The following is a 14,255-nucleotide window of genomic DNA, read 5'->3' as shown; positions in this document are numbered from 1 at the left end:
AAAATGCCGCCTACTAGAATGTTTAAGTGTGGCTGTTACAGAGTTAATATAAATAGGACTCAAGGTAGCTTTCTATGTAAGACTTGTTCATTGTGGTTTTATACGTCTTGCATAACACTTTCGGAAAGTGCCTTCTCTGCCCTTAAGTAAAATAACCGGTTTTCGTTTTCATGTAAAACATGTAATGAAAATCCTCGAGTTGGGCTGGAATGTTGTTAAAATTGATGGATTTATAAACAAAGTTAGCGATGAGCAGAATTCAATCAGAAAAACAATGTAACCCAGTTGTAAGTCTAAAACTGCTTCTTGTATAAAATACATGAAGTCTGAAATCATTGACTGTAACAAATTATGTAATGCAGTATGTCGATCCTTCTACATCAAAGAAGATTACTCCACTTGAGGAGGAAAATAATATACTGCACAAACGATTTAATAGTGCAGATATTGTCTTCAATGGTTTGCCAGCTGGAATTGAGGATCTTATTGCTGTTGTTGTTAAAAGTGGTTCAATTCATGATGTACAAATATCCTAGAATGATGTTAATTATGTTTGTTACTTCAAAAACGGTAAAGCTATTTTGATCAAATTTAACAGAGTTTTCTTGCTGTTCGTGACGTCATTGGTGGTGCAATGTCACCACCAGCAGGGGAATATTGGCCAATGATCACTATTCCCCTACTGCCCCTAAATTAAATGATATTTGTCAAAAACTTTTGAATAAGAAAATTATTAGCAAATACAAGATTCTCAATAACGATACAGTTAAAGCCAAAATTACTATGTCTGGTGGCGATGAGGTAGTGCTTTAATGTGCTGGTTGTTCTGAGCTTCTGGTTTAACGCTTTTGTTGTATTTAATGGTATTTTTACTTCATTATTGTATTTTTTAATTTATTCATATTTTCCTTTTTGCTTACTAATCATACTGTTCTTTCTCTTGTTTATTTAGTTTTAATTTTGTTGAATAGTAGTTTTCTATTCTTTTATTTTCTACATATCATTTTATAATGAAGAACGCAATGTATTTTTTAATTATTAACATTGCTTTAACTTTTTATTTCTTTAATGTCAGTTAACTTTAATATTGGGCCACCTTTCAGTAATAAATCTACATTGAAACTAGCTATTCTAAGATTGATGAGCTTAGATCTATCCTTTGCAGTTTAATCTTAGATGTTATTGCTGTTATAGAAACATTAAGCCTTATGTTTCTACTAGATCTGTAAATATTTTGGGTTTTAGATTAGTTCGTAATAATCGCTTAAATTCACGTGGTGGAGGTGTTGGCATTTATGTTTCCTCTAAACTTAAATATCAACTTGTTTATCAGACTTCTGAGTTATAAATCTGTCAGTCCCTTTTTATTGAAATTTCCATGGACTGTTCTACTGTTTTGTTTGGTATCGTTTATTTTCCTTACGATGATTTGATATCTTTTAAAAACCTTCATCATGAAACCTTTTTAAGGTACACTAACATTGTAGTTGGCGATTTTAACTGTAATATGTTTAACATTTTAAAGACCAGTGACTTAAGGGCATTATGCTTAAGGAATAAATTTTTATTAAAAGTGCAGTTTTCCCTTCAAATAAATGTTGGTTTACAAGCTATTTTTGACACAGTAATGGCTAAACCAAGGATGAAGGAACGACGGTAGATCTTTTTATTGCAAGCAGTTTAATTTGTATCGTTATATTATTTATTTAACAATATTCAATAACCTATCCTATAGGCCATAAGCGGAAACAAATTTCTACTTTATATTAATTCTTCCAACACGAAATACATATACATAAGATAATATGCTATAAAAAAACGATAGGACAATTAAATGGTACTGCATTGATCATAAATAAATTCCCACATAATTTGTAATTCAAAGAAGCAAATCAGGTTAAAATAATAAAAAGAATATATAGAAGTCATAAACAATCCCAAAAATGAACTCACAGAACCAATCAATATGTCATACAGCAACTGTTTGGCAAATAACACTCCAGACTGTAAAGGATATAGGTAATACATATGAGATAGAAACATGAAGTTTTAAAACACCTATCGGTTGAATATTTCTGAAGAAATATAAGACAATTCGAAGGAAGTTTTAAACCACCCCAAAAAATATCGACTCATGGAAAAGAATTTAAATACCAAAATTACCAGTCAATTACATAATAAAAATTGCAATACTAACTTTAAAAGAACAAAATGAAAAAACAATTCTATAAGAGCAAAAATATAATAGCAGGAAAAACCCTTACAAACACAAAACTATATGCACACAATAACAGTAACAAATCATCTTCCACCAAAACAGTCACAAAGTAAAATCATACAAATCAGCAATATTGACTGAGCAATCATAACATCCTTAAACCACACCCCCAATTAAAGCTAATAGAAATTTCCCAAAATTGACAGTCTCCAAAAATTTACCATCATAAATCAGTCAATACTAGATAAAAAACCTATGCATATTAATTGCAATTAAAATGATATAAACCAACAACAATAAATAGGCAACCAATAATACCAAAGTAACAGTCTGAAATACTTGCATTATAACATACTTTAAAAAGAATAATAAGCTAATCAGTTAAATAAAATTAAAAGATAATACAAAGTTCCAACTTCTAATAATATATTAAAAAAATCTTGGATAAAAAAACAAAGAAGCATACAAAACCAACAATGTTCAAAGTATTAATCCAAACAACAAATAATCCTCATCCAAGCAATTACAAGCAAAACACTAATGATATCTCATTTACGTATGCCCAGCAAATTTTTTATCAGTCAACAGATATTCAATGATGCATCCACATATGAAATAACAAGTAAATGACAATAGAAAATAATACATTCAGCCAAAATCCATTAAAATTTCAATACAAATATCAATAACCACATCAAACAAACCATAAACACAATTATGATAATATCAGTAATTCATCACATTGGATTATCACAATTGCTCTAGAATAGCAATAACAATATGAATGACAACAGAATTCCAACCAATCAAACATTCCAACCCACCAAAGACAGCATCAACGAATTTCCAACTGCAAAAGCAAATCAACATAGTTAATTCCTCAACATTACCAAAGTACCATCAAATGCAATAATAACACCACAATTCAGTCAAAGGTAATAACCAACAAAGGGAAAGTGCATGTTAATATTAATAAAACATACAATATTTCAATAATGATAAACAATTCACATAATAGAACATATACAACAGAATACAATCTCGTAGTTCAATTATAAACAAACTGCAGCTCATTTATCAGAAGAATGCAAAATGCATACATATATAAGTTATAGTATTACAAGACTACTACCCACTCACAGTAAACAATTCTCTAAAAATCCAGTCAAAAGACATCAACTTTACATAAAAAATGCATAAAAAATTAACTACATCTTAAAAAAAACAGCACAAACAAGAATGAAATGTTTCCCCAACACAAAGACAAGAAAATCCAAAACTTTACAACCATACCTCCACATTACCCAAGAATACGTTATAAAGAAGCAAAAAAACAATTCAACAGAGTTACAGGCCACTCAATTACACATAGAATTAAAGCAAATATCCCAATTATGCCATAAAATCCCAAAAATTTTTATTTACAGAATTACATAAATACAGAAATTGATACAACAAGTTAAAATAAATGACAAATTCCACAATATATAGTCATTAAATCTCCCAAATCCAATATAAACAACAGCTAACTACACCATATTGACACAATAAAGAAATAAATTACCTTACGTAGAAAACATATATGTATATACCCAAAATCAGCGATTCTATAAGAACATTCCACAGTTCTACTCAAACTTACAAGGATAAATTGTTCTCGGTAATTTCACGAAAAGCCTTTTCAACAGAAACATCAAAGCTTTCGATATATTTATTGTATACACGTGTCACTCTAACACAAAATGATCGCTCTAATATTGAAGTCAACTTTGGTATTTTCAACTGTCTATTTCTATTAGAATTGCAAAACTCAAACAAACTAACCAAATATTACGGAGCACGCAGTTTACATGTAAAAGTGCAATAAATTTCTATAATAAATATAATACATAAAAGATAATCCAAGAAACCTTATAACATAGACTGACACATGCTGATTCATTCCAATAGAATATAGGTATCTCAAAATTCTATTAAATGTCAATCTCAACCTCTTTATCACAACATAACCAAATGTACCTGAATATACCTACAAGGCAAATAGATATATTGGCATTATAAGTCCATGAACTACTCTTAATGTGAAAAGGCAACATCAAATCCAGACTTTACAATTTTCGTAAGGTAAAATTAACCCTTGATACCACTGAATTAACATGACCTTCAAAGTCCAGTTCCCTGTCAAGAATTACACCCAGACACTTAAGTTTTCCAACAAACTCAATCGTATTATTACCCAAAGTAACAAAAAGATTATAATTTTTACCACAGGTACCAAATAACATTGCCTTAGTCTTTCACGTTCACAGACAGATCATTATCCTGAACCCAACTAAATAATTAATCGGCAGTATGATCAATAACACTCATCAGCAAATGAAAATGGAAGGCATATATTACTTGAAATTCTATGAATAGATCATTCATAAATATTATGAAAAGCAAAGGTCCCAGTACTGATCCCTGAGGAACTCCACTGTAAACAGGAAGCAGCCCAGAAACATAATCATAATTTTTAATTTTATTGTAACTTTATTCTCGAAAAATCGATTAATGAAGGCATTCTTCAACATTTTCGATGGTTTTATGCAATTTTTAATACAGCATGATAATTAAAAATATCGTATTCTTAATTTTGATGTTTTCATCAAATTTTTTAACTTAATTTCGACAGAGTTTAAATCGGAATTTCTAAAAAAATATATCTTTATAAAGATTTATATAGTTTGAATGGCTGTAACATATATATTTATTTTACATCGAATCAAAATTATTTAATTATTCGAGAACATTTTTGGTTTTCTTTGAACGAATAAAAAAAATTAAATGTTTTGCTTCTTTGAATTACATTTGATTGATTGCAAATTATGTAGGAATTTATTTATAATCAATGCGGTACAATTTAATTGTCCTATCGTTATTTTATATAGTATATTATCTTTTTAAATAATTTAGTTATAAGTTTATTTTTATATAATTATGTATTTTGTGTTGGAAGAATTATTGCAAAGTAGAAATTTGTAACCGCTTATGGCCTATTGAATATTGTTAAATAAATAAAATAAATAAATAAAATTTCCAATTTAGAATAAAGAATAATAATTCGAATAATTGGAATAAATTTTAATATTACTTTTTACCCATAATTTATTATAATACTGAACGAAGACATACACGTATAAATCAAAAGATCTGTTATAATTAAAACAAATATTTTACTACATTTCGCAATTTATAAACATTTTTATTTTGCAATTTTAAAAGTAGTGCTTCCTGTTTTATACAACAGACAGTTTAGGTAGGATGGATTATTGACGGATCCTCATAATATTTTGCAAAAATGGTGTGGTTCCTTATAAATTTACGTTTCGAATTTCATTGCCATCCGGACAAATACAATACACCCCCATCTTTTTGATGGTGGGTATGAAACATGTTACAGAATATATAAAATATGGTTATATATGAAATACAGGAAAAATTCAAATACTTTTGTGAGGCAATTTTATGGACTTTAAAAAAAAAAAGTTAAATCAATTGAGGTAAATGTAATTTTTTCAAATTTAAAAGAGTGTGATGTTATACCTTAGGACTTTCTAGACAATATAACAAATTCAATTATTCATTTCACACACAAACATGCACAAACACATGATCAGTAATAATGAGATTGTAAATATATCTAAAGATACGATTGAAAAAACTATTTATTTATTCATATTAATATAAAAAGCCACTCTTGGCCAAAATAATATATATTACAAAGCAGTAAACCTGAATTTAATTACAATAAAAAAGATGTTTACAGTTCTAAATAGTAGGTTAATTAAAAAATTAACAAAAGATCTTTGTAAAAATTAATTAGAGAAAACAATTATGCTAGCGGTTCCCAAACCATCAAGGTAATGATTATAACTTAAATATTTTCCCAGCAGTGATTCAAATGTCAACAATAAACAAGATTAATTATCGAATAGGTAGTCCTTAGGTATGGTATATAATTTTCATGTATATATGGATAATTGGAATTAAGATAAATTAAGCGTAATTACCCTAACACTTAAGTCAGAAGAAAATACGCTAAACAGTAGTTCATGTACTCTTATAACATAAATGATTAAGATGATTTTTATAAGTCAAACGTTTATCTACATAAATTCCCAAACATTTTAGCTGATCAACAAAGCTAAAGTAATTCAAGAACTGTTGAAAAGAACAGCCAAGAAAACGTTTAACATATTCCGAAATACGATCCCTTTTACGAAGACTAAAAACATACCATATTAACAATTCAATTTAATCTCGATATAACATAGGAAAACGTCCCTGTCACAATCACAAGACCATACAAAATAGAGGACATCAAAAGAGAATACGCTAAACGGTATCTGATTCGAAATGGTAAATAAATACTCGTCAAATAAAGCTTCCGTAGATTACATGTAATCTTACAACATAAATGATCAAGATGATTTCTAAAAGTCAAACGTTTATCTATATAAATTCCCAAACATTTTAGCTGATCAACAAAACTATAGCCAGCAATAGATATTTTTAGATTTTCATCAACAATTCCAAATGCTAATGCTTTAGTCTTAGCCGAGTTAATAGCCAAGGAATTAATAGATAACCATGAAAGAAAACTATGAAGAGTAGAATTAATATCCAAAGATAGCCAATCAAATTACTTTTACTTCCCCTGAACAAAAGCATAACGTCATCAGCAAACAAAAATGATTTAAAACTATAAGAGACAACGAATGTTGGCAAATCAATAATTTATAATATAAATAAAAGTGGCCGCAGAACCGAGCCCTGGGAACACCAGAAGTAAGGGGAAGCAAATTTTAAAAATGTCCATTAATATCTACAAATTGAAATCTTCCTGATAAATAAGAATAAACAAGCTTACAAGCAGTAGCAGAAAAAACGAAATAATATCTCAATTTGTGTATCATATTAGAATAATTAATAGAACTGAATGCTTTTGCTAAATCAAGGGAAACCATTGAATATATAGCATTATCATAAAAATATTGTCGTATATCATCAGTCAAATTAAGTAAAAGTTAGGTAGTGTTGTGTCCAGAATGGAAAGCCTATTGAGAGAGGGATATAAGTTCACGTACAAAGTATAATATCTGATCCTGTAAAATATGCTCTACAGGTTGAGATAAAGCCTGGAGAATTGGTCTTAAATCATCCAGTGCACAAACTACTCTTGACTTTGGGATAGGGACAACTCGGTTTGTCTTCCACATAGCTGCAAATTTCGATGTAGTTATAATCATATTAACATGATGGTTAAGAATATAAGAAATGAATGGATAAATGACTTTTATAAAACGAATAGGAATGGAGTCGGTACCAATAGAAGTAGATTTAATCCTACAGATGCATCAAACAACTCGTCTTCACTCATGCAAGAGAAAGAAAAAGCTCATATAGCATCACTATATGCACTGAAATCAATAGCATTGTAATTTGGAAGAGACCCAGCAACATTAACAAAATAATAATTCTTGTTTTCAATATTCAGATCACACTACCATCTACAATTATCAGAAATGCCATGTTTCTTTAGTAATTTCCACATTTCAGAAGAGTCAAGACTACAAAATAGTTTACAATAGAATGCCCTCTTTTCTTTGCGAATAAAATTTTAGCCTTATTTCGGTATTTACAATACGTACGTTAAGAAGAGATGTTGCCAAAACAATACAATTCGCAGTCATCAATTCATTATTATCCACTTTAATTGTTCTTAACGTCGGAACAAGCGAGTACAGTGTGTTTTTTAAAAGAATCAATAATAAAACACTGAAACCCAACATCATTACACCTAAAGAAAGAATCAGCGTCAAATTCCGAAATAGAAGTTATAAGACTGTCCAAATTTATGCGATTGAAATCCTTATATTCAACAAACTCATCACAACAAGAAACGTTAAATCTAAATAGAATTATCATTAGAAAACCAAAAATCCAGTAAAAAATATAAACTTTGAGCAACTGCAAAACTGAGTTATGAAATATTGAAAGGTTACATCGCAAACACACGGATCTAATCAAGTAGGCCCTAGAAATGTCGAAGAGGTTACAATTAAAATCTCCTACTTTAATGATATTTGAATACATTAGAAATGAATAATATCTCCATGGGGGAGATGAACAACTTCAGAAGTGTGTGGTTAAACAATGTTTCGGAGATACCAAGGCGAATAGACTATAAGGTGAAGTCATTTCGTTTTGTGGCGAATTAATAAAATTTTTTATATATGTAGTTTGACAGCTTCGGGCTAAATTTCCATGAAAAAAATAATCAGCTGTTGAAATGACTTCACCTTATTAGTTTAGCCATGAGAGATACCAATTAAATGAAAGTTATCCCTCTCTATACTGGTCAACTCATCAAATTTTATTTAATTATTTGACGGACATATGCTCTGACAATTCATATGTGCAATCCGAAGTTGGTTAGAGAACGCATGCAAGTTATTGCACTTGTACGAACCACATTTATTTATTTCAGTCTTTATTTAATCGAGCCCAATGGGCCATATACGATTAATATCGTAACATAAATGTATGTAATGTATAATAAGATTCAGGAAATAATACATTACTAAATTAAATATATTTAAAAGTAATAATAACAATCCTTCAATAATATATACTAGTCGAAACTCATTTAAACATTTTCCAATGTTAAGTATTTGGGTCTTGTGCAACTAATGTGATATAAGCAATCAATAAAAAATTTAAGAACTTGTAATTAAAATTTGCCACAGAAAAATCAAAGGTTCTCAAACTAATGGAAAGATCAGATATCTTCAGGCTAAATATATATCTTATTATTCGATTTAAAATCAATTTAACTCGACGTAAATTTTATGAAGTACAACCACTGTAAATGTCCAAAAAGTAAATGATATGTGGCATAAGTAGAAAATGAGCCAAATTACATTTTGTTCTCAGCGGCAGAAAACTGAGAAACTGAGTGTCATTGGAAAACAATAAATTAATATCATCTCCAAATAAGAATAGACTGAGATCATAAATTATAAAATAAAAAAGTAAATTCATTTAACAAGATTTAACAAAAAATAAAAAAATACTAATAGCAACCAAAAGGAGACCGGAATTCAGAAATAAAAATAATTAACTGTTAAATCTAATTAAATCAATTAAAAGAATCAAGGAACCTTGCCAACACATCGATTTATTTTCGCATTCTAATTATCATTGTTAATGATTCTGTATTTTATTATATCCTTCCGATGCAACAATTTACGGCACAAGGAAATTCATAATCGAGACACTAGAAGAGTAGTGATCATTCAAGTAAACACGATTCTCGATATCACCACCAAGAATGTCCTTTACTTGAAGAGCTTTATTTTTAAAATATTCTTTCATAAGCTATCAACATTATTAAATTTACCAATATACGTTTCTGCTTACTCATGCAACAAACATTATTAAGATTAAATTCAGAAATGTCCAAGCCATAAAAAGAGCAGTCATTCAAACCTGAAGGCAATCCGTTTATGACGTCATTAGTGCGTAGCAATTTAACGAATACAGTGATCTCAATACATTAGATATATGCTTGTCAAAAGTCAACATTTTATTTAGTCTATAGCGCTATTGTTGGTTGCAAAAATTATTGCTTTTGTTTTCGATGGATTAAATTTCATTAAATTATTCGAATAAAAACTTTTATTCATTCGAATAATCGAATAAATTTTAAAATATAGTCGACAACTCCAATAAAAAATATAGTATGTTTTTATTCGAATAATTGACAATCCTACCCAGCGCTCACTTATAAGCAATCAATTATAACAGTAAAAGTAATAACTACATGACCTCATACAAACGAATATCTTAACGAAAATTTATTTTTTATCTGATATTTTATTAGAGAATGATACTTAATAATATTTTTTATTATTTAAAAACTATGGTTTTAATCATGAATAAGGCCATTAGTCTTTTAGTAATATGCAGTGTCGCCAGATGTGGGGATTTGTCCGAAAGTAATATGTATATAACCTTTTTAATTGTACGAAAAAAGATCAATATTTCAAATTTACAATACAGAACGATAGTTTTATGTATCTTTATTATTTTCTTGTTTTTTTCAATTTCTTTATTCCAATAACCTGGCCATAATTGGTTATAAACAGGGCAAGGATTTTCATGCAATAAAAAATGCAAAATATGCGCTTATATGCACTATAAAATGGGGAAATATGCACTAAAAATGTAAAAAATATTCCTTAAACAATATAAGAAAGTGTAGTCGTGTACGGCCGATCATATTGATACCCTACACTAATTACAAATACATATATATAATTTAAATACTAATATCTCTCTTTAAGGAAACATATCTATATAAGCTAATCTAAAAACTTATAATTATTATATATAGAAATATTATACATTAGTTTGTCATTTAAAATTATACTCTAATGCTTAAAATAAAAATAATAAATATATATTAGAGCTTTTTAATATGTCAAAATTGTCCGATCCTAATAAAATTTGCTGAGAGGGTATAGTATTGTATTACTTATATTTATTTCGAATTTTATCCTTCAGCCACTTTCTGAAGGATATTTATATAGTATACATAGAAATATTTGATATCAATAATTCAAATTTAAACAATAGTATAGTAACAAATAAAATAAAAAATACAAATGTTAATAAATTGAATAATGGAAATGAAGTATTTTCTACATACCGTTGGTGGTGCCGATCCTTGCAACATATCTTCATCTGTGCTAGGCACTAAAGCTAATGGAAATTGAACTCTTTCCACAAAAAGATTTTTATATGATGGTAAAATTTCAGGTATGCCACAGTTTCTATCAAACAGTAACAGCATTTCTTCTCTACCATAACGAAATTCCGGAAATGTGTTACGTGAAGCTGCAGTATTTGCTGCATTTACATTATTATGTAAACTGCTAGGATTAAGATTTGACGTACCACTGTTTGAATTATTCACAGCTGATCCCTCTATGCCATCACCCCCTGAGTTACCGGATCCAAACACTCCCGCAGGATTTATTTGACCACTTGTATTTGTATTAGAGGAAGTTGTATCGGCTGACATGTTTCGCAACCATTCGGGACCAAATTTCATTGAATCTGTCATTTTTAGTTGGTTTATAAAATGGAAGCTTTTGTTTTTAATATACTATTTAGAGATGCACTTTTATTGAATTTGAAAATTTCAAAAACTATTTGCCACAACTTAGGATGTAGTGTAGTTTACAGATATCTATTAAAAAAAAATATAAATAGTACATAAAAATGATGGTATTGTAAATATGAAATTAAGATTACTTATTTTAAAAATAATAAATAATTTTGTTTTTTAATCAATATATATTAGCCCAATAAAAACTACATATAATAGCACTAAATAATGAAATATATAAGAATACAAAGCCCAAAAAATTACTTTTTATTTATATATTTACTTTAAATAACATTGTATTACACTTGACCTAGAGAATAAGTTTAGTAAGAGTTTAGAGGTTTTGTCCATTTTCTCAGAAAAATTACGTTTTTGAGGAGATTCTAGCTCTAATAATAAGTCAGCCCATTTTCTTCAAAATGTTTAGTTGATTAATTAAGTTCTTCGTGCAAAATTTTAAAAACCTTCTAGTTTTCCTAGTTTCCTAGATAAACGAAATTTTGTATTTAATTCATATGGGAGGTGCCACGACCCATGCTGCTGGTCCGCCTACTCTTAAATAATCATTTTTAAAGACTTTATACTATCTCAGATATATTGATTTAATATTTTCTTATCCCATTTACGGTCGCTGTGCCAATTAACTCTGGTTTATTTATTTTTGCATTATTGAGTACTGGAAACATTTCTGAATAAATGTCATTTATTGTTATAGTTGAAATAATATGTTTAACAATAAGTTATGAACTAAATTTGTTTTTATTTTTTAAACAGAGTATTCCAGTTATTAATTCGAACCAAACGTCAAAAACGAATGCTACATAAAAACTATATAATTTATGCCCACACATTAGGCATGTCTTTTTACATCGAACTGTTTATTTTGTCACTGTTAATATTTTTTTTTTTAATTTATTTGTTAGTAATATTGTTTTGTTTCTGTTGGAATGAGAAACAAATATAATTGGTAAACATAGACATTTTTGATATATTTGACCTTTGAATTTTTTTATTTTATTTTTTTATTATACCCTTCATCTTCGTAAGAAGGGTATATATGTATAAGTTTGTCATTCCGTTTGTAATTTCTATAATATAATTTTCCGACCCTATAAAGTATATATATTCTGGATCCTTTTAGATAGCGGAGTCGATTTAGTCTGTCTGTTGAAATTAGTTTTTAGAGGATTCCAGATATCGGCGAGATCCGAATCTTAAATAATTCTGTTAGACATGCCTTCGAGAAGATCGCTATTTAAAATCAGCAAAATCGGTCGGTAAGACAACCTCTGAAAATTTGTTAAATAAGCAACAACAACACTGTATATTGGAAAAAGATGTACACGTGGGTGTAGATGTATTTAGCTTTATTCAGCTGCGTCAAGGCGAATTCATATAAGGTGATGTTATTCAATCAGCTGATAATTTTTTTCTTAATTCGCCTGGTTTACGTAGCTGTCAAAGTTTGTTATTGTTTACATTTTTATATTTAAAAATGTCTGTTAAACGGAGAAAAACTTTGTTAATATTTTGAATTATTTATGTAAAAAAAAAAATCTGAAAATAAGAAACAAAATCTCTTCCGGAACACTTTATATTAAGAAACGCATATGAAGTATTAAGAAAAGCATACGTTATGGCTTAATTTTGAAATCTATTAAATGTTAACAAATTAAACAATATTGTTTTATATATACAGTAGTAGATAAAGAGAATATGTACTTTTTATGTTTATTTTTCACAAAAAATTAAGTTTTACTTAACTTCAGGCACTCACTTAAATTTTGCAAATTAAGCTGCCGGAATAGAATTTTTCGTTTAAAACAAACATTATTCAATTCATAATATATTATTCAATTCCTAACCCTATCGAAATTAAATACATATTAATCAAAAAAATTATTAATTTAGCAACTAAATTATAAAATTTTTCTTAAAGGTTTATTATATAATTTCTCTTGATGCCAATATATTTCATTTATATTCTAAAATAATACATTAATGATATAATTACTTCTTACATGCTAAAATTTAATATATACCTTTAGTCTTAAAGTTATATATTAAATTTTTTACCCTCTAGTATAAATAAAAACCCACTTAACGATTTTGAAAATTACAACCACAATAGTTTTCTAGATTAACAATATGTTACATATGAGAGATGCCAAGCAAATTATTGCAAGATAGTTATCTATCTATAAAAAATTTGAATTATCTAACAGTTTTCAAAATATACGAAATTTTGTATTTAATTCATATATGTGGTGCCAAGCCCCCCGTTGAAAGTCCGCCCGTTATTTTCTAAAAATTCACATGAATGTCAAAGTTATTCATATAAAATTTGAAAATTATAGCTCTAAAGTTTCTTAGATATATGATTTTTAATTCATGTGAGGGCTTTAAGTTAACCAAATGAAAGTCTGCCCTTTTTCCTCCAAAATGTTCAGATAAATATTAAAGTAATTTAAGCAAAATTTGATGAATTTAGTTCTATATTTTCCTAGATAAACAATAGTTTGTATTTTATTCAGAGATGTCAAGTCCCCATTAAAAGTTCGCTCATTATACTCTAAATGTTCAGATGAATTTCAAAATTTCTTAAGTAAAATTTAAAGATTCTAGCTCTAATAGTTTCTCAGATATACGAATTTTTCTATTTTATTCATGTTGAGGCCCCCAGATGAAAGATCTTCGTGCAAAATTTTAAGAATTTAGTTGTATTAGTTTCCCAGATAAACAATTTTTGTTTTTAATTAATATGAGAGGTACCTCCCCCTAATGGGTAGTCTGCCAATTTAATACACAAAATATTTATAT

At 28.2% G+C, this 14,255-nt stretch overlaps 1 protein-coding gene across 3 annotated transcripts in view; it reads right to left on the bottom strand.

Moving 5' to 3' along the window:
- LOC111688963 (GIGYF family protein Gyf-like) overlaps positions 1-14,255 on the bottom strand; it is a 32,968-nt gene that overhangs the window by 10,116 nt on the left and 8,597 nt on the right. For 2 of the 3 annotated variants that reach the window (XM_046954112.1, XM_046954160.1), the window contains exon 2: positions 10,974-11,516. In XM_046954112.1, the coding sequence (XP_046810068.1) occupies positions 10,974-11,390 (417 nt within the window). In that variant the 5' untranslated portion in view covers positions 11,391-11,516. Of the gene's footprint in view, positions 1-10,694; positions 10,836-10,973; positions 11,517-14,255 lie in introns of those variants that run through there. The other variant, XM_046954209.1, reaches the window with a different exon arrangement.

This window comes from Lucilia cuprina, chromosome X (assembly GCF_022045245.1).
Source record: "Lucilia cuprina isolate Lc7/37 chromosome X, ASM2204524v1, whole genome shotgun sequence".
Taxonomy (NCBI): domain Eukaryota; kingdom Metazoa; phylum Arthropoda; class Insecta; order Diptera; family Calliphoridae; genus Lucilia; species Lucilia cuprina.
The sequence above is the reverse complement of the archived record's forward strand: the minus strand, read 5'-3'. Positions and strand labels throughout refer to the sequence as shown.